The sequence below is a fragment of the Platichthys flesus genome, chromosome 10 (genome assembly GCF_949316205.1).
Source record: "Platichthys flesus chromosome 10, fPlaFle2.1, whole genome shotgun sequence".
Taxonomy (NCBI): Eukaryota; Metazoa; Chordata; class Actinopteri; order Pleuronectiformes; family Pleuronectidae; genus Platichthys; species Platichthys flesus.
In genome coordinates, this window is record NC_084954.1 from 6,338,192 (window position 1) to 6,356,490 (window position 18,299).

General features: G+C 44.3%; 2 protein-coding genes across 4 annotated transcripts; one reads left to right on the plus strand and one right to left on the minus strand.

Moving 5' to 3' along the window:
* The first annotated feature begins 3,120 nt into the window (after nucleotides 1-3,120).
* Nucleotides 3,121-12,294, plus strand: LOC133961818 (guanine nucleotide-binding protein G(I)/G(S)/G(O) subunit gamma-7). 3 transcript variants are annotated; one of them, XM_062397160.1, is made up of 4 exons: nucleotides 3,121-3,244; nucleotides 6,317-6,500; nucleotides 7,455-7,570; nucleotides 7,800-12,294. In XM_062397160.1, the coding sequence occupies exons 3-4, from the start codon at nucleotides 7,490-7,492 to the stop codon at nucleotides 7,923-7,925; spliced, it is 207 nt and encodes a 68-aa protein (XP_062253144.1). In that variant the 5' UTR covers nucleotides 3,121-3,244; nucleotides 6,317-6,500; nucleotides 7,455-7,489; the 3' UTR covers nucleotides 7,926-12,294. The 3 variants fall into 3 exon arrangements, with proteins under 3 accessions (XP_062253144.1, XP_062253146.1, XP_062253145.1); XM_062397162.1 differs by lacking the exon at nucleotides 3,121-3,244 and adding an exon at nucleotides 3,255-3,488; XM_062397161.1 differs by lacking the exon at nucleotides 3,121-3,244 and adding an exon at nucleotides 3,573-3,801.
* Nucleotides 12,295-14,320: 2,026 nt separating this feature from the next.
* LOC133962176 (growth arrest and DNA damage-inducible protein GADD45 beta-like) lies at nucleotides 14,321-16,834 on the minus strand. The gene is made up of 4 exons (XM_062397662.1): nucleotides 16,697-16,834; nucleotides 15,928-16,029; nucleotides 15,548-15,755; nucleotides 14,321-15,326 (listed from the first exon to the last, which is right to left on the minus strand). The coding sequence occupies exons 1-4, from the start codon at nucleotides 16,732-16,734 to the stop codon at nucleotides 15,222-15,224; spliced, it is 453 nt and encodes a 150-aa protein (XP_062253646.1). The 5' UTR covers nucleotides 16,735-16,834; the 3' UTR covers nucleotides 14,321-15,221.
* Nucleotides 16,835-18,299: the final 1,465 nt, after the last annotated feature.

Below are 18,299 nucleotides of genomic sequence, written 5' to 3' on the forward strand. Positions count from 1 at the left end.
CTGCAAAATGATTTTCCTAATAAAAATGTGAACTGCATGTTTCTCGTCTGTTTGATTTGTCGCTTATTGTTGAATGAAGGTTGTTAGTTTCAATACTTTTATCCATGATCATTTATTTATCAATTATATTCTTATTATTCATCTGAAACTGTAAAGTATCTAGAAACTTAAGTCATCAAATAATGTAGTGGAGTAAGAAGCACTTTCCTCGTCAAAGTGGAGAAGAAGTATTACAAAATAAAAGCACTCCTGGCCTAAGAATAGTACTTGAGTAAATGTACTCAGTTACATTCCAGCGCCTCATGCTAAAGCTAAACATGTTAAACATCACAGCTGCTTTACAACACGTCAGTATTTTCACTGTGATCATGTGAGCTATGGCTGAAGTTGATGTTTATCTCCTGGCGGCAGCAGCTCGGCCTCAGACCCCGGACCTGTCCTCGCTGGATTCTCATGAAACACTCGAACGAGACAAAGTGAGTGCAGAGATGCTGAGTTCACAGCCTCCTGCTCCTCCCTCCCCTCCCTCCCCTCACTCCCACCTCTCCCTGTTAACCCTCGCACATCTGCTCAGGGATGCTGGGCCCGGCACGGTTGCTATGGAGACCGCGTGACGTTGACAACGGTTGTCGCATCAGAGCGCGTCGTGACCCTGGTTGCCTGCTTTATTCCAGCCTCAAAATAACATGTGGATTCGAGCACCACCTCCTCCTTCAACCTGCGTAGCATCTTTAAGTCGTGACTCATGGGTTTCCATCCCTTATTTCTTAGAAAATGAAGAACCCTGCTGTAATCGACTGTAACCTACTGCCTCCTCAACAAAAACACACAAACACAAACACACACACACACACAGAAAGAAGGGAAAAGGGAGGGGAAAGGAAGGGGAAAGAGGGAGACATGGAGGAAGGAAGCGAGACAGATGAAGGGGGGAGAACAGTGGTGGGTGACGGAGGAAGAGAGAGCTATAAAAGGTGAGGAGAGAAATGTATAGGCATCAGCATAATTTCACACATCAGTGGAAACGAGGCCAATGCGGTACTGTGTGAGATATAAATATAGCTCTCCTGTGGTTATAATAAGCAGCTTGAGACGGTTTCCATAGAGCCACGACGAAGACCCGGGCCGCAGAAGTGGGTTTGCATGAACGCAGCATATTTTCAACTCTGTGTGTTTCTCAGTCTGTGCATGAGGTATAACACAACTGCAGTTGTTCAGTTGTGTACTGGAAAATGTCCATTCAAGGAGGTATTGCCTGAATCAGGACGAAAAGATAGAGGTAAAAAGTCAAAAACTATATCTATATATATGAAACTATCGACAAGAATTTGTCAAATGCAGAATTAATCGTAAATTCAATCTTTTATTAGCCACAATTTTCAACATATATATATGATGTTTAATAGATGGTGATACTTTCTTATATTGATGAGGCTCTTGAAAAGAAAACAAATTGGTTTAGAGTCTGTTTTCAACAAGAACATAACATAGACACGTTTCTTTGTCCTTTGAATTACCAGTTTGTCTAATTTTCCTTATAATATTAAAATACAGTTCCGAACATCCATCCAAAACATGATGCACTTCATGTAGGGGCGGATCCCGGATGGGGGCCAAGGGGGGAACTGGTCCCAACTGAGATCTAATTGGCCCCTGAAGTGCCCATGTCCTGTCGGTAGTCTTTAAAACAACAAGAAAACAGGCGCCTTACTGAATTGTGCATGGAGGATGGACATATAATTGGCCCCCCCTGTGTAAATTTTGGCCCCTGATTTGGAAAAATCCTCCATCCGCCACTGACTCCATGCACCGCTCTCCTTATCGATCAGCATCGCCAGGATCTACAACCTCACAACCCAGATTTAGAGTAAGAATAAGACCGTTTCCTACACATTAGACCTTTGTCCTCTTCTTACAGACGCAGCCAGCGATCCTGCAGCAGCTGTAGCACATCCGGCGTCGTGTGGAGGAGGAGTCGACGGTGCAGCTCGGTGGAGACGGAAGATGCGTGTTTGCACTGGGCCCGCCAAGAATAGAAGGAGCGGTCCCCACCTCCCCGGAAAAGAGGGGACCACGGTTACAGGCCGATGGCTCCACCGTGTGGCAGCGCAGCGCAGTGAACTCGCGTCGGAAGGAAGTCATCTGGTGCACAGATCTCCAGATGTGCGTGTTGGAGGAAATGAAATCCATGTTGCAGGTTGGACGAACAGGGAGCAAAGGTCACAGCTGTGGTGTGGAGCGGACTTCTTTCTGTCAATCAAGGTCAGGCCATTTCATTTGAGCACAAAGCCTTTATTTAAATAATAGTCAGAGCAAAGTAAAGTCAACAAGGATTTATTTTTCATTTCCAGAATCAGAGTTTATTGGCGGGTACACATACATTAAATTTGCTGTAGTGTGTTTGTGCAAGCATACATATAAAAATGTAAAAACAATATAAAAGTATTATAAACACTAGAATAAGGATTATGCAATATGAACAAACAATATTTACAATCTGAAGAATTTACTTAAGTCAAGCACAAAAATAGTATTATAACGAGCTATGAAGTGAGTTTAAAGCTGGAGAATAAGTTTTTTGACATATATATGTTTTATTATATAATGCACATACATTGATCACATTCGATAACATGTAAAGCAATATGACGTATAACAGTAAACATAACAGATATGTGTAGTCTCTATGTTAGAAATTTTAAGGTTAAATGCAGTTTTTTTTATTAAATGGCAGTTAATTGAAAAAATATTATGGTAAACTGAAGAGTAGCCTGTTTTGTGTTCTACTTAACCAACAGCTGCAATTTACAATAAAATAAATACGATTTCATTTAAAGTCTAAAAATGTATATATACATGTATATATAATCTGCAAACTTGCAGGCTGAGTCTTTATAAACTCCAAACAAGGCACCAGAATTCCTCAAGAAAAACACATGATCCACTTCATCGCCTGCAATGTTTTCTGCCTCCATGAGGATATATTTGGCACATGTGCATATTCAAAATCTAATGATTAGTCTGGGCTGGGAGCCCCCGGGTTACAGCGGCTGTCACCGGCTCGGATGGATGAAGGGAGGGAGAGAGGGAGAGAGGGAGGCAGAGAAGGGGGGCAGAGGAGTGGACAGACACTGGTATCGGAGGGGGAGGCGTTTGGCTCGGTGAGGACGGGGAGCGAGCGAGCGGAGCGGGCGAGGAAGCAGCGGATCTGCCCCTTTAAATCGCCAATACAGCGCAATCGGAGGTGAGTTTGGAGATATTCGGGTATTTTGTTTTTTCCTCCCCCCGTGTATAATAGTAATCCTTACGCGTCCGTAAAAACACATCTCCCTCGGTTCTCCCGACACCGAGGGCGGCTGCAGCAGCAGGGAGAGAGGGAAGAGAGAAGAGAGAGAGACAGAGAGAGGGAGAGGGGCTTCATCAGTGTCACGAATCCGGATTTCCCCAGCCCTTTGCCGGCAGAGAGGGTGGGGAGGATCGCGGACAGGGTCAGTGGAATATTTCCTTCAGCTCGCCGGAACGCACGAACCACTGTACCCCCCCCCCCCCCCAAAAAAAAAGACAACAACCTCTGGATCTCGTGCGTTGAAGTAGAGGCCGTGGTGTCAATTTGCGTAATAGCGGAGCAGAAAGGCACGCGCTCCCGTCTTGTGCCCCCTTGTCGCTGTAGGGGTTGCGTACTGGGCTGCCTCCCTCCCAACATGTCACCACCCTGCTGCCAACAACAACCAGGGCCTTTTCTGTTAACGGGGCTGAAACGCTGGTGCTCACTGGAGAAAACGTCTCAGGCTTTCTGATACAGTATGTGCACAAGGTCTGCGCGTCTGTGTGTGCGCTTGTGTATGTGTGTGTGAGTGCCTGTGTGTGAGTGCGCGTGTGTGTGTGTTTGGATAGCCATGGGAGAGAGAGGACATGCTGTTCTATCCATCAAAATGCCCGCATTGTGTGTTCACACGGCGGAGCAGCGAGTAGGGGCCTGTGGTGGAGGATGTGGATCCGTGCTGCAGGCCCCGGCCGCGCTCCGGAGCTGCTGCCCGGATCGATAAGGGTTGATGCATGTCTGCGCGTCCTGAGAGCGGCCGTGCTGGGCTGGCACGGCTGCGTGGCTGGGGCCTGTCCAGCTCGGGTGATGTGTTTGGTCCAGGCCAAGACAAATGTCTATGTCAGTGCATGGGTCCCTGCCCCTCTTCTCTCTCCCTCTCTCCCTCTCTCTCTATATATATTTATGGATGTTTTCAATTTGGGGGTGTGAAGGAAACAAAGGACTATATGTGCTGGTTTTTGTAATGGTCCAGCTCCATTCTCCCAACGAAAGTTAGATCCAGTCAACAGGCTGAGGCAACCCAAGCTAATACTATCTCTCCGTGTTGTCTCCATTTCTTAGAGGTGTTTCCACGTTTGTCTCTTTGGAAATTTTGAACGTTCACTTTCAGAAAACACAGCAAAGAATCACACGTGAAAGTTACAACAGGTTGTAAAAGGAGGAGAAGAAGGAGGAGGAGGGTGTGAGGAGAAGAGTCAGCTTGTTTCAACATCATCCTGGTGTCACTTTTATCTGTTCGCCTCAAAAGCTCCAGTCCTGTGTGTCCTTGTGTCCAAGTCTTTTTTTTTTGCCGCTCTGTGGTGAATGTAGAGGTTGTAATGTATGATTTTGTTTGTGTCCTGAAGTTACGCATTTCCTGTGTAGTGTCTATCTACAGTTTGTTCATCACTGATGTGGCATACGGGGTGATTCAGGGACACGGCTCAAATCCTGACAGATAAGGACCAGCATGCAATATGGTGTGATGGAAAAAGTGTGTGTGTGTGCGCATGTGGCTGTGTGTGTTTGTGTGTGAGATAAACATATTTAGCTGCGGAAATCTATTGGCACATTCACAACATGGTCACTTACCTCCCATTAGGGGACAAAGGCCTGTCCTACAAGGTAAACATGACCTCAGAGGATTTAAACCTGTCCTATTTATTCACTATTTGTCATTACCTCGGTCCTGCTCAGTGCTTTTGTGATAGGGTTCAGTGGTCAGTTTCAAATTCGAGTAACTTTCCACTAGAGCTGCTTGATACCCCGTCATAAATTATTATAATCCAATACCAAGTAATCCCAGGGCCAGAATCTGCATTAATAGTAATAATAATAATACCTAAACCTTTTAAGATTTAAGTGGCTAATGTAGGGAGAGCCATGTGCCATAATGTTTCTCACTGGGATTAGGATTTGGGCTCAGGATTAAGGTTGGCATTATGATTAGTATCAGGGTTAGAGTGGGGCCACAGCAGCAGACACTGGTTTTTCTCACCAGTTTCATAATAATGAATGAGTGTGTAGGGATGGCGAGAAAGAGAGCGTTTAACCTGGTGCTAAATTATAAGTCTATTCAACCCTCACACACACACAAACACACACACACACACACACACACACACACACAGACACACACAAAGGCCCTAATTACAGGCATGAATCTCCGAGCTACTCCACAGTCGGAGTAATTAAAGCAGGTCTCTCTCTCCTCGGGAGAGAGGGTGACAGCCAGAGAGACGGAGTGAGAGACTCAGTGGTAACACTGGTAGTGACGTGCGTGAAGAGCGAGGTGGTTTTTGATGGTATGTAGTGGTGGTGGGGAAACAGACCACAAATACAACCTTTAAAGGGTTTTACCTGCTAAAGGTGAAAGATCACTTTTGGAAGGGTCTTGATTTGTGTCAATAATACAGAGATTTCCCACTATCTGCTCAGTGAAGTGTGTGTGTGTGGGGGGGGGTGGTGGTGGAAACAGTTGAGATGATGGATCTTCTGATACTGGGTGATAAAGCCCAGGATCGTTATATTTAGCTTTGTTTTTAGTTTTTCTAACTTGACCTTTAAAGGTTTTTTTTGCTTGAGCATACAAGCACAACTATTTTAGAATTTGAACTTGAGTTTGAACTTCTGAAGTTAATGAGCATTTTCCACTTCGTCAGAATTTGTCCAGTAAAGCATTTTCTCTCGCTCCAAGCAGATATTTTGTTCAATGGTAAAAACCCATCTCGTTAGTTAGTAATTGGTAGACAGTTTGAAATCTTTCACATTGAAGCCTCTTTTTTTCATTTTTAGAAATTAGAAAGAATGACATGTCAAATTCAAATTTATATGTCTCCAGGAAAACCTCTACCACTCCTAATTAAAACAAAAATTCTACCCATACAGATTGAAACATTTGTATACGCACACATGCTCATGGAAACTATTCTAAGTGTGTTAATAAATATGAATTTGCTTTATCTTAGTTCCACAGTCGCCTGCTCATGTCCCCTGTTCTCCTTCTCCTTCCAGAGTCAAGCCGATGTGAGCTCAGCCCTGCGCCCGGCTCTGTCGTTTGGACTCAGCAACTGTTATAAGGCTGTCCTCCCCTCACCTCACCCCACCCCACCCCCCCCACTCAGCTGACATCGACCTCCTCTCCATCCAGTCACATCAGTGTCCAGAGAGAGAGTCCTGTCTGTGCACCATCACCCAGGTAGCACACTCACTCTGTTCCTACAGCACTCGGTCGGACGAACATCTGTGAGTTCACTGGAGCTCCACTGAAATAAGTCCTCCTGTGAAATAACGAGGTGAACTCACAAATCTTGGAAACATTGAACGAGGGTTTATTTGAAGGATTTGACCCAAAAGTCACATTTGTGTGTGACACAGGCTAGAAACTTAATATTCTGCATAAACTCGGAACATTGATGCGACGCCCCATTCTTAGTTATACTGTGCACAGTATCTCCACAAACTGTATTTTCATCAGGAAACTGCCATAATTTAATATTTTCTTGAGTATTAGTGTCTTGCACCACCATGTTTTCACCTCAGGGTGGTGCTATAAATCTAAAGCTGAGGCCACACTGTCCTCTGAATGCAGGTAAAATTACTTACCTGCTAATTCACTTTAAATCAGTGCAACACCAATGCAGATCTCTTATCAAATCTAAAAGTGACTAAAGGTTTGCATGTTTTAGCACTAATTATTGCAAAATTATAAAAATAGTGGTTAATTTAAAAAATAATATCGTGCACACAAACAACCCTCTGATTTCCTCTGCTGTTATAGTAACTCTAATTAAAGTGAAACCAGTTTCAAAGAATGAAGTGCAGGTTTTCTTGACTCCTGCTTGAGATTCTCAGGTTTTTTCCAGCCGACACATGAGGATTGGAATGTCGTTTTTGATTCATTAGTTTAAACAGAGTGTGTTTATTCATAATCCTAATTTAGAGGACAATGAGACCCTGTTTTAAGTAAAATCTAAACATACCGTCAATGCAGATTTTCAAAGGGCCTGGTTGCAGTTAGAATATTTAATTTTCCTAACATTTTCTCTCCCTGCATTTCTACCAAAGGCGTGCCAGCATATTTGATGACCATCATTTATCCCTATCATGCAAAGTGAACATATTTGAATATCTCCCTCTTGCTCTCTTTCAGTTTCCTCCAGTGCTGGTCTACTCTGATGGATCAGCATGTCTACCAGTAACAATATCGCCCAGGCCAGGAAACTGGTGGAACAGCTGAGGATTGAGGCAGGGATCGAACGCATCAAGGTAGGACGACAGTTTACTGCCACATGTGTGTGTCTGTGTGTGTGTGTGTGTCTGTTTGTATGTTTGTATGTATTCATCCATCAATATCTGACCATATACTCTCTTTACCTCCTTTATCATCCCCCTTTCTCTTCCTTGTTGGTCCTGCTCATTATGCTCCTCCTTTCTTTTCCCTATACTTGTCCTATCCTTATCTACCTCTCCTCTCACCTCCCCCCTCTCCCGTCAGGTGTCTAAAGCAGCAGCAGACCTAATGAGTTACTGTGAGCAGCACGCTCGTAGCGACGCTCTGCTGGTCGGGGTTCCCACCTCCGAAAACCCGTTCAAGGACAAGAAACCCTGCATCATCCTATAGCTGTGTTCAACTCCTCCTGCCCCCACACACACAATCACACACTCACACAGAAACACGCACATAGACACACAAAAACAAACACACATTCAGTACCATAAATTGACCCCCAGACTCACATATGCAAACACACAACTTCAAGCACCTTATCTTAGGGGGCTATATCTAGAAGCCACATGCACCCCCACACACACACACACACACTCCCAAAAGAGCCACTCTGGAAAAGCGCCATACCCCAGAGCCACAGCTCAGGGGCAGGTATCATGTGCACCCAGTGGCCGACGTCAGTATATCACTGAGTATGATCCAAGGTGCTTTGGGAATATTCACATATGCTGGTAAACTAACTACAAGTGTCATCTTAACTTGAAAAGGGATTTGGACATTATTAACTAATAGAAAAGTGGGATTTTGTCTGTTTTGGTTTGTGTGCGAGTGGTTGGGGTGAAGTACTGACAGCTGAGCCATAGGCCGAGAGTGGGAGGATGCATGTGGGCTACAGACACGGTGCGGTAGGTGCTTCTTCCAACCGAGCCAAACACGCCCTGGTGTGCCGCTAAAAGGCTTAAAAGTTATTTTTATGTGATAGTCAAAAGGGTCCGAGAGCTTCGTCCCGGTGCAAAATCCTAGCAGGGCCTTTTTGGAGCAAGTGGCCAAAGCCTTTTCCTTTATCGGACTATAGCATGTTCCCACTCAAACCGGCATCACCAGACCTTCTCTGCCTGTGGCCTCACTGCGGCCGTCTTCAGCCTTTGGCCAAACCTCCCAGCTGTGCCAACCTGTGTGGAGAGTCCTCTCTATAGATGCCGATCTGCCGTCACTGATTCCGCCGCAGTTTGGTAAGATGGCTGAAATCAACGTCTAACAGGACCTCAGATCTGCACCTATGAGGTGAACACAGCTCGACACAGAACATAGAAGCTATTAACCCCGGACGTTTACTGCATTTTTCTTATCAAAAGATACTTGTTTGTGAACTCAATGTACATTTTGATATTTTCCTTTGAAGCGTAACTTAACAGACGATACTGTAATTTTTGGTTTTTTAATGTTTTGCTTTGTGTTGCCCCTGGTTGATCAGGTTTCTTTGTTCCAAGCTAGTGTTAATGAAACAGGGGGAGGTCTGATTGAAAGCCGAGGGTAAAAACCTAACAAGATACCAGCTTCAAGGTTTCTATTGTACATCAAGCCTCCCTGTGCTTTAACCCGAGAGAGGGCGAGGTTGCAGTTCGACCCCGCCCGAGAGACGGCTGGGGGAGAAACCCCAGACTTAAAAAACTACAAATGAAGCTGTCCCCAAAAGTAAAAAAAAATGATCCTTTTTCTGTTTCTTACCTTCTCCTATCATGTTCTTTTTACTCGTAGTTTCAAAAGGTCGAAATGAAAAAAGAAATCATTGGATTGTGCAAAGCTGGAGGAGTTTGTTTTATTTGCCTCTACAGTCGAGAAGGGAATCTTGTTTTAGTGCAAAAATAATTCTGCCTCTAAATCAGATAAAATGCTCGGCTTTATGGTTCTTCAGAGTTTCCAGTCTCCTCCAGTGTAACAGCTCACTCTAACCTGAGCTAACACTCGGTTACCTCTTCCCTCTGCTCCTCCACGATTCTCCTCCTTTCTGAAAAACCCAACTTGATTGTAAAAGCTCAAATACGACTTGGGGGGGAACAATGAACTTAAGAGAAACAAACTAAGTGTATAAACTTTCTTTCAGAACATGTGCAGAAGTGATAAGTTGAAGAGTAGCTGTTTGTTTATTGTTTTTTGGGAGATCTCGTCTCTCTGTGGAGTCCATGGAACCTGGTCAGTTGAGTATTACCCTGTACAGTGTTTGTAAGATACAAAATCTAAACTCTGTGGATGTTTGGATTTTTTAGTTCTACTTATTCTGTTCTGTCGGTCAGGATCATCTCTGTCATTTTTTATTTATGTTCACTTTCTGTCAATCGGGTTTTAGATGTTTGTGATTACGGAGGTTGTGTTTTCAAAATGACAGATGCAAATACAACCAACACAATGAGGATGAATAATTTAAAACAGAAATGCGAGTCGTGTTTGGTTTAGGATTTTTTTCTGTTCGAGGATGAATCGACTCTTTCGAGATTCAAAAACCAACCTCCTGATCCGTCCTCTAAGACCGAAGCAGCCCACAGGTTTTATTCTTCTCCAGTGTTGATTTTGCCGGGCGACAGACGACGAGGACAACACACACACACACAACACACACACACACCTACATGCTCCCAAATTTGCCTTTTCAACTCAAGGGATGAATGTCAGAGGTCAAAAGTTGGAGGAGCCGTGAGGACTGAGCATCGAGGGCTGGTTTTGACGGTTAATCACTGAAAGAGGAAAGCTTTGTGCCGTCATATTTACACTTTAGCATTTAGCTCAAGGCTTTTGTGAGGAGCTGCGTACAGTGACAGAGCAGGGTGGGGTCCCTTGTACGGGACTTAACACCGCTGACGGACTGTCACGGGGGGGGGGGGTTGAGCCCACTGCTCTGTTCGCTAATGACTAAGTCAATACGGCCCACCTGTTAGGCTGAGGTCTGGGAGTTTAGAGTTGGAGTTGGTGAGAGCTGAGCAGTTGGTGTGTGAATGGCTCCACACCTGCTCATCGATGAGCATGTGCGTGAGTGCTTAAGGCTACTAGGGAAACCCTGCTAAAAAGTATACTCCTTAATAAGTAATATTGTGTTGCAATCTAAGGTGTTATTGCCCCTAAATATCAAAATTACACTATCCTGATGATACAATGTTAAATCACAAATTGGTTTGCCTGATAAAAAAAGCCCTGCTTCATCTTTCCTCTGCATCTGGTCCTGACAAAGAGCAGAGATAGTAGGAGCTGGAGAAAGGCCATAGTTAGGGCGGTTATCGAGGGGGTGTTTGGATGTATATGTGTGTGGGCGGGGCGTTTGTCAGATGTTAGCTTTTGGTAGCTGAAAACGATGATGTGGCAGAGCAGTCGGCAGAGAGGAGAAAATAGAGCTGTGTGTTTGTGTGTGTGTGTGTGTGTGTAGGAGAGAGACAGTGTTTACGAACACAAGGGGCCACTGGAGTGACGCTGTATCTCTGTCCTGCCATTCCAGGTCATGGTGACTCAGACCGGAGACGAGGTCATATGACAAGCAGCACGTATGGCCTCCCCCTCCAGGCCAGTGTTCACATTTTAGGGAAGCATTAACCCCAATTATTCAGTTAAGGGTTAGGAAGCTATTTTTGATGAGATGACCACTGATAATAGTCACAAAGCTGTGACATTCAATGATTTGAGGACTTCTCTTTTCAGAATAATTATCCCAGGGTCTGTCTCAGCTGTGTGATATCAGCTGCAGGTTATTTTATCATTTTTCAAGTGACCCCAAGGTGTAGTTTCACTTTTAAGAAAATCAACCTAAATCTTGCTGAGACGTAAGAGATCCATCTTTATCTGTTTGCTGTTTATGATGCTACAATCAGCAGCCAGTTAGGCTATTGGACAGCTTCTAGAGGGAGGCTAGCTATTGCTCCAAGTGTCCAGTCTTTATGCTAAGCTAAGCTAGCTGTCTGCTGACTAGCTTTATATTTATCGAACAAACGTGACTGTGTCTCAATGCCTTCTTTTGCCAAGCAAGCAAACCAGCGTGTTTCTCGAAATACCAACTTGTCTAACGCCTAAGCATATTCTAACCCCATCCCTAAAACAAGACTTAACCCTTTTGACCTGCCAAAATGTCTTCACAAAGTCAAAATGTCCTCATAATGATGGTATTTACCCAAAATTGGCCCTCATAACTATAGATAGATATCTACATACACACAAACCTACACACATTACACTGGTGTTGCCCGGATGGTGTCTGACAGATACTGTTTTATTTTTGTCATCGTTGTACATTTCAGTCATTCCATAGCTGGTTGGGCTTACAATCAGAGACAGCCGTCCCCCATCGCTGGTTCGGCTGACAGTTTGTCCGATTGGTTGGTTGTTAGTTTGCCTTATAGTGGCGTATATTGTGTTAATGCTGGTGTTGGGGTTATCAGATCCACAGAATGAACAGTCTTAAAGTACATCACGTCCAGTCGGGTGGGGAGGGCTGCGGCTCCTCGCCGGTGGACTTTCATATCAAACATCAGAGAAGCGGCTCTGAGCCCTTTTCCCGAGACTCATGTTTTGTGTTCTGATCTCCTGTGTATGCATACGGTATATGTAACTTTTTTGCCTTGATTGATTATGAAGAAAATATATCTATTTTTTGTAACTGTTCTCTGATGTGCCATAACTCATGTTTTCTTGCACACTGTTAATATTTTGTGGATATTGCTGTTAAAAAAGATGATATTGAGAAGTAGATAACATTAATAAAAAGATGATATAATAACTTGTCCCCTTGTGTCTGTTTTATTTGACGCTGTCGTCAATCTGTCGACTGGTTGGTCCAGACTGAAACATCTCAACAACTATTGGATGGATTCCTATAAAATTTCTTCACAAACATTCATGCTCCTTAGATTGACAATCCATAGACTGTGTTTCAAGATGGACGACATGACAGATCCCCAAAAGTGAAGCCAAAACGTCTGGATCGCCCCCTGATGGCTGGCTGCAGTATAGGTCATCACTCCTTCTTTTCAGTGTTAGTGGATGGGACTTGGGACAAATTAAATAATCAAAATAGTCAAAACACTGATGTATATTCAAGTTTTCATTTTTAATACTGCGCGAACATTAGAACCACAAGATGGCAGCACCCATATCCAAGATTTCTGGCTTAAGTTTTGTTCGACGGGATGAAGTGGACACATGTTGTCCATCTTTAAACACAGTCTATGCTTATATCCATTGGCTGTGGAAATCACACTACTTCAGGTGCATGTATCTTGTGATAAATTGGCACAAAATTTGGTACAGACATCTGGGATATTCAAGGTTCCCAGACTGTGCATCATTCTTTCTTTCATGAGCTCCCTACTTTTTGTCTAGCGCCATCATGAGGTTTTGGTTTTACGGTAAATGTATCAGCATTTATTGGATGGACTGAATTGTCGTCTTCCCTCAGGATGACTGGTACTAACTAACTTTTCATTCGGCACAAGAATAATGTCCAATACTTCAGTGTTTGAGCTTCAGTTTTACTTCACTACTTCAGTTTTACTTCCAATGCAAATACCACAGTGGGAAAACCAACTAAGGAGAACATGCACATGTTAACTTCCATCAACATGTGAGCTGTTTTGCTTAAGTGCAACATGTCAGAGCCACATGAATCGCGGCAGACGCTTTAGAATTGTTAATTATTAGCTGCAGTTTATTGAGTTTCTGTTTTCTTTTCTTGATCTCTAAGTCAAAGGGTACGGCTTTCTCACACCGATTGAAAGACAGAAACGTGCAAGCACACATGTGCATACATGTGCACATGAATATATGTGCACATGTATTCATGTGCATACATGTGAACATGAATACATGTGCAGTACACTGGACACAGTTAACAAAGAACACAAGGTAAATCCTCCCCTGTTGGGTCATTTCGTAGGAATGCCATTGTTTCAAGTCCTCTGTCTTGGGCCGTGTGTGTGTGGTCTTTGAAGCTGTGCTCCAGCAGTCACGAGTCTCTTCCAACTTTCAAACCATACTTCCCCCATGTCCCCTCTGCAAGTCAGAGCCAATACGATTTAAGGTGGGTGCGCTACAGCCAATCAGAAGTCACTTCCTTGCTCGGCTGCTCGTAAACAAATGGGAGGTCCATGTGCCTGAGTGTTCCCTCTTTCCTCTGCTCTGCATGTCAGGGCTGTGAGCAGACATGTGAGAGTGGGGGGGCGCTGGAACGGGGGAGCAAAACAGGGCTGTGGGTAAACTACTTGTACCTCGTTGCAGAAAAACATCCTCTTACCTGAACATGATAATGTATTTTGGGTGGAGTAACATCAAAGAGGTTTGTAGAAGACTTGGCCGGCAGCTATTTGGAACTGACATCTGAAGCTTTAGCAAAATCATAAGTACACAAGTTAACTTTAACTGCAAATTGCTGCCATCGAATCTTGAGTTTCGACAGGTAACTGGAATTTTTTCCCAGCAACCCCCCACCTCACAACCCACCCACACACACTTGTGGACTTGTAGGGGCTGTGGTTCTGCTCCAGCTTGTTTTGCCTCTTCATCCCAACACAATGAGTTTCTGTCTCCACCCTGGTTTCTCTCTGCAACGGACTCACGCTTGCTGCAATAGAAAAGCGTGACAACACAACACGTGTCACACCGATGACTAAGTCTTTGTCCCGACTGCGCATGCTTTTTTTTTTTTTCCATGACTTAAACTCAAATGTAAACTGTAGTCTTGTGACGCGGCTGCTTCCATGACGCATGTGTGACACTTATATCCTTTAAATGAAAAAACGGCAGAAAGCTTTTGATAGAGCAATAATAATTTATTGACTTAGTTAACAGAGCACAAAAACTGATAATAAATAGCTTCTCAAACACCTGATACAATCAATGACAACATGGTTCACTTAATGTTGGTTTGACAGCATATTATGTTATTCTTGAAGGCACAGCAGTTTTATTTTCGAAAAATTTCCGACCACAGTGTTCGATCGGTGTCCTCCTGACCAGAGGGTACAATTCTATCCTCCGGTCCTGTGCGAGGCCGACACATCCTGTGTGAGTTCAACTTCCAAAGTCGTTTTCATTTCAGTTTCCATGGTGACGAATCCTCCGCAGGTTCAGCAGCTGATTTTCAAGAAACGCACGCCCAGTCTCTCTCTAAAGAAAGACTCTAGCATTGTACATGCATACCACACACATACCACACATTCTCTCCCTCTCCCTCACACACACACACACACCTTCCTTGCAAGGACCTCTCCCATGTCAGAACACAGGAATGTTGGGCATAGTTCACCACTGCAGCATTCCTGTTTGGTCCGTAGAAACACAACACATCTCCCAGGAACTAGTCGGGGTGTGGAAGTCTTGTTTTTGCGGCTACTACACCTCGATTGCCGGCACGCCCCATAAACAGTGTGAGCAGCCAAACAGAAGTATGACAAATGAGCTTAGATTGTGTTTTTGTCTTTCCAGTCTGTATCTTTTGCATAAAACCAATAATAGAAACCAGTCTCCACTCCCGACTGCGTCACTACATTGGCTGAGAGGGAGTCCTTCATCCCCGCTCGTCATCGGTCGGGACGGCCCGTCACAGACCCCTCCAGGACATCCCTGCTTGCCGGGACGTCCGATCCGTCAGTTCATCCCTATCCGAACCCAGAAAGAGCTCTTGTTTGTTTGCGCGTTTTTAGGGCAGCAGACCCCTCAACGTTCTTGCAGGACCAGTTCGGGAACCCACTGGTTGTGGCGTCGGCTCTCCAGGCAGTAGGTCCCCACCTCTTGTAGCCTGCAGTGGTCAGCCTGGGGATTCTGCATGGGAAACAAACAAGACGTCAAATTCATGGTCATACCAGACATTTAAATCACAAGGAAATGATCGGTAAATAGCTGAAATGTTCCAGACTGTGCAACAACAGATTGTATCTGGAGTTTGAAGCAAACATATATAGCAACTTCATTGACCCTGCTAGTAATAACACACGATCCCACTCTCTGTTACGCAAGAGCCAAGTGGTGGTGAGTCAACGCACCGTCACTAGCATGCAGTGAAGGTCGTCCTGGTTTCTGTTGGCATCCATCGAACCGATCAGCTGCTGGAGCCGCTGAAAGCCAGATACTCGCAGGATGGTGATGCCGCTGTCGCAGCAAAACGACTGCAGCAGGGTGAAGTGGATCTGCAGCGCCACGTCGTCTTCATCGTCGGCTGCCAGGACGCAGAGCACCACGCTGTCTGGATCCCTGGGGAGGAGAGAGACAATGGGAACATGATGAGTGCTCAGGGAGACACTTGCGCTCACGGGCCGTTGGGTTGGGCAAAGTTAATAGCTGAAAATAAGCGAGAAGAACATCTCGTGCCCGTGTGTTCTGACAACTTCGGGGTGTACAGCCAAAGTAAATAACTCAAACTCACGCAGTGAAAAGTTTGGCAGATTCGTAGATACCGACGGTGAGGCAGTCCTGTTTCTGAGCCGTTACCAGCAGCTCCTCCAGAGCCAGACCCGCAGACTGCATCCTGAGGGGGGGGGGGGGGGGGGGGGGGAGAGAGGAAGGAACAGACAAGAAGAATCAGAACACAGGATCATGAACACAAAGCTTGTTTTCAATGAATCCATGGAAGCATCAAATTAATTCACAGCTGCACATGATTCTCATGTTACATGTTGATGACTGTGCTAAAATAAAGATGATAATGTCAATTTATGATTCAAATTCAGGGTCCAGATAAAAACACAACATAGATTCAACTACATACAAAAGCCCCTAGGAGAAAAACAATACATTAACATAAACATATTAATATAACATTTAAGCTAAACTTTATAATTGGTAAAAAGAGTCACTGGGCCTGCAAATAAATGTAAAGACATGAAGAATCAGTTGTGTGGGTCCACAGGTGATACTTACTGCAGACTGTGCAACATGCATGTACAGAAGTTTGCAAACAGAGCTTCAGAATGACATCAGGTGGTTTTGACGAATTTTCTAACTTTTAAATAACTTCATGCATCAGTTGTTGAAGTTGTGATGTGCCTCATTTGTTGTCAAACATTTATGGTTTAAAGGATCAAGGGAGGTTTCGGGTTGCAAATCTGTGCCCTGCAGAAACACATACAAACACTATCCACACCTATCATCACTGACTCTGACAGTAAGAGCAGAAACTCGTCAGGAAACCTCACCTGTTCTCGGTGGAGTCAAAGCTCTCGCCTGGAATCATGCTTCGAAAGTCAAAGTAATTAATCCCACTGCGTAGAAAGCGTGATAGTCCGAGTCCGTGGATCCGTGGATCCCTGGGTGTGCGCGTGTGAGAGCTCTGGAGTGCGTGCAGCAGTTTGTTGTGGCGACGTTGCGAAACTCTCTTTATACCAGGGCTGAGAAGAGGGCGGAGCCTAAACACTGAAAAAGCAAAAAACTAAATAATAAATAAATAAATAAAAACTTAATCCAGCGTATCTCCTGTTTGTCAGGTTACATACCAGCGGGGATTTGTTTTACGCAACGCTGCTTTGGTGGTTGTGGTTCCTGTGTCACATAACAGCGCGTGAAATCTGGTGATTACCTATCACGATTGACATCATGTGATTTACATCATCTGAAACAGAATTTAAACTGTTATGCATCCTCACGTTTTCATAACGTCGTTTTCCATAACTGAGGAGCACTGCGTTGATTATGAGAATGTGACTGACATCTGGTGGCCGACTGAGGGAAGGTAGGAAGGTAGGAAGGTAGGTTGGTAGGGTGGTAGGTAGATAGGTAAACTCCTACCTGGATGAATTTCCTGATAGTGGGAGATTGAGACCTTTTTAAAACACAATGTTCAAAATAGAAGAGGTTCAGTTACACATGGAGTCAAACTAAATATTTAGAATTTGTATCAAATCCATTGATTCTCTCAGGCCCTCTCTGCTTCCTCCTCGCGAGTTCCCTTCACGGGATGATTAGAGTTGGCGTCACTGCAGATTGATGAGATGTTATCCATTGAGTTGTTATGCTTTTTGGTAAATGTGGGTTTACAGAATGCTCCTGTTAAACTTCTAAATTCATCCTGTTGTCTCCGTCACCAGATAAATCAACAGTGAGAGCCAGTGTGCTTAAACCGTAACAGAACCATTCCCATCACGATAGATGAGGTTGTGGACTTGGCTCATTTTAGTTCTCTACGCTCCTCCGAGGTGCCGCCTGGCCTTTCTTCTTTTGAGCTGTTTTTATTTTTTAAACCTTGTGGTGCATCCTCTTCTTAACTTCTCTTATCTCGTTGACCAGGAAACACATCCGCCTAGGACATGGAGAGTATTTGTGGCATGATTTTCCACTCATCATTAAATAAGACTCGTGCTCTGCAGTCCTGATTGTTATTTTCTAGTTGTCCTGTGAGCACCATCGTTTTTGGTGTGTTCAGCCCCTCTCCATTTGTTGCTCAGTAGGAAGCCATCAATCGTGGTGGAGGGACGAGACATGGGCCAAGAATGAAGTCAGGAACTTGTGGCTCAGATGTGGAAAAAGGAGGGAATACAAGAATTGTGTTCACGTACTTGGTGTTATTTATTTATTTACACACTCACACATTTCCCAGGGGATAATTCATGGATCAGGTATATTTAGGTATGTCAGTGATAGTGTGCAGTTTAGTGCAACTTGCCTGAATTCAAGGGGAGTGATGATGACCTGCAGAGGAGATATCCCGTCTCCCAATGCCAATTTAGCTGTACCCAGTTGTTTATTTTGGCAAACTGACTACTTTCCATTAATTGCAGTTTTTAGTTTGTTGGACAAATAAGG

Excerpts from the sequence above, each read along its gene's own strand:
- LOC133961818 (XM_062397160.1), top strand. The coding sequence starts at position 7,490 with ATGTCTACCAGTAACAATATCGCCCAGGCCAGGAAACTGGTGGAACAG. Across the intron at positions 7,571-7,799 it reads CAGGGATCGAACGCATCAAG|GTGTCTAAAGCAGCAGCAGA; the intron begins GTAGGACGACAG and ends CTCTCCCGTCAG.
- LOC133962176 (XM_062397662.1), bottom strand. The coding sequence starts at position 16,734 with ATGATTCCAGGCGAGAGCTTTGACTCCACCGAGAACAG. Across the intron at positions 15,756-15,927 it reads TCTGCCAAACTTTTCACTGC|GGATCCAGACAGCGTGGTGC; the intron begins GTGAGTTTGAGT and ends TCTCCTCCCCAG. Across the intron at positions 15,327-15,547 it reads TTCACTGCATGCTAGTGACG|AATCCCCAGGCTGACCACTG; the intron begins GTGCGTTGACTC and ends TTTCCCATGCAG.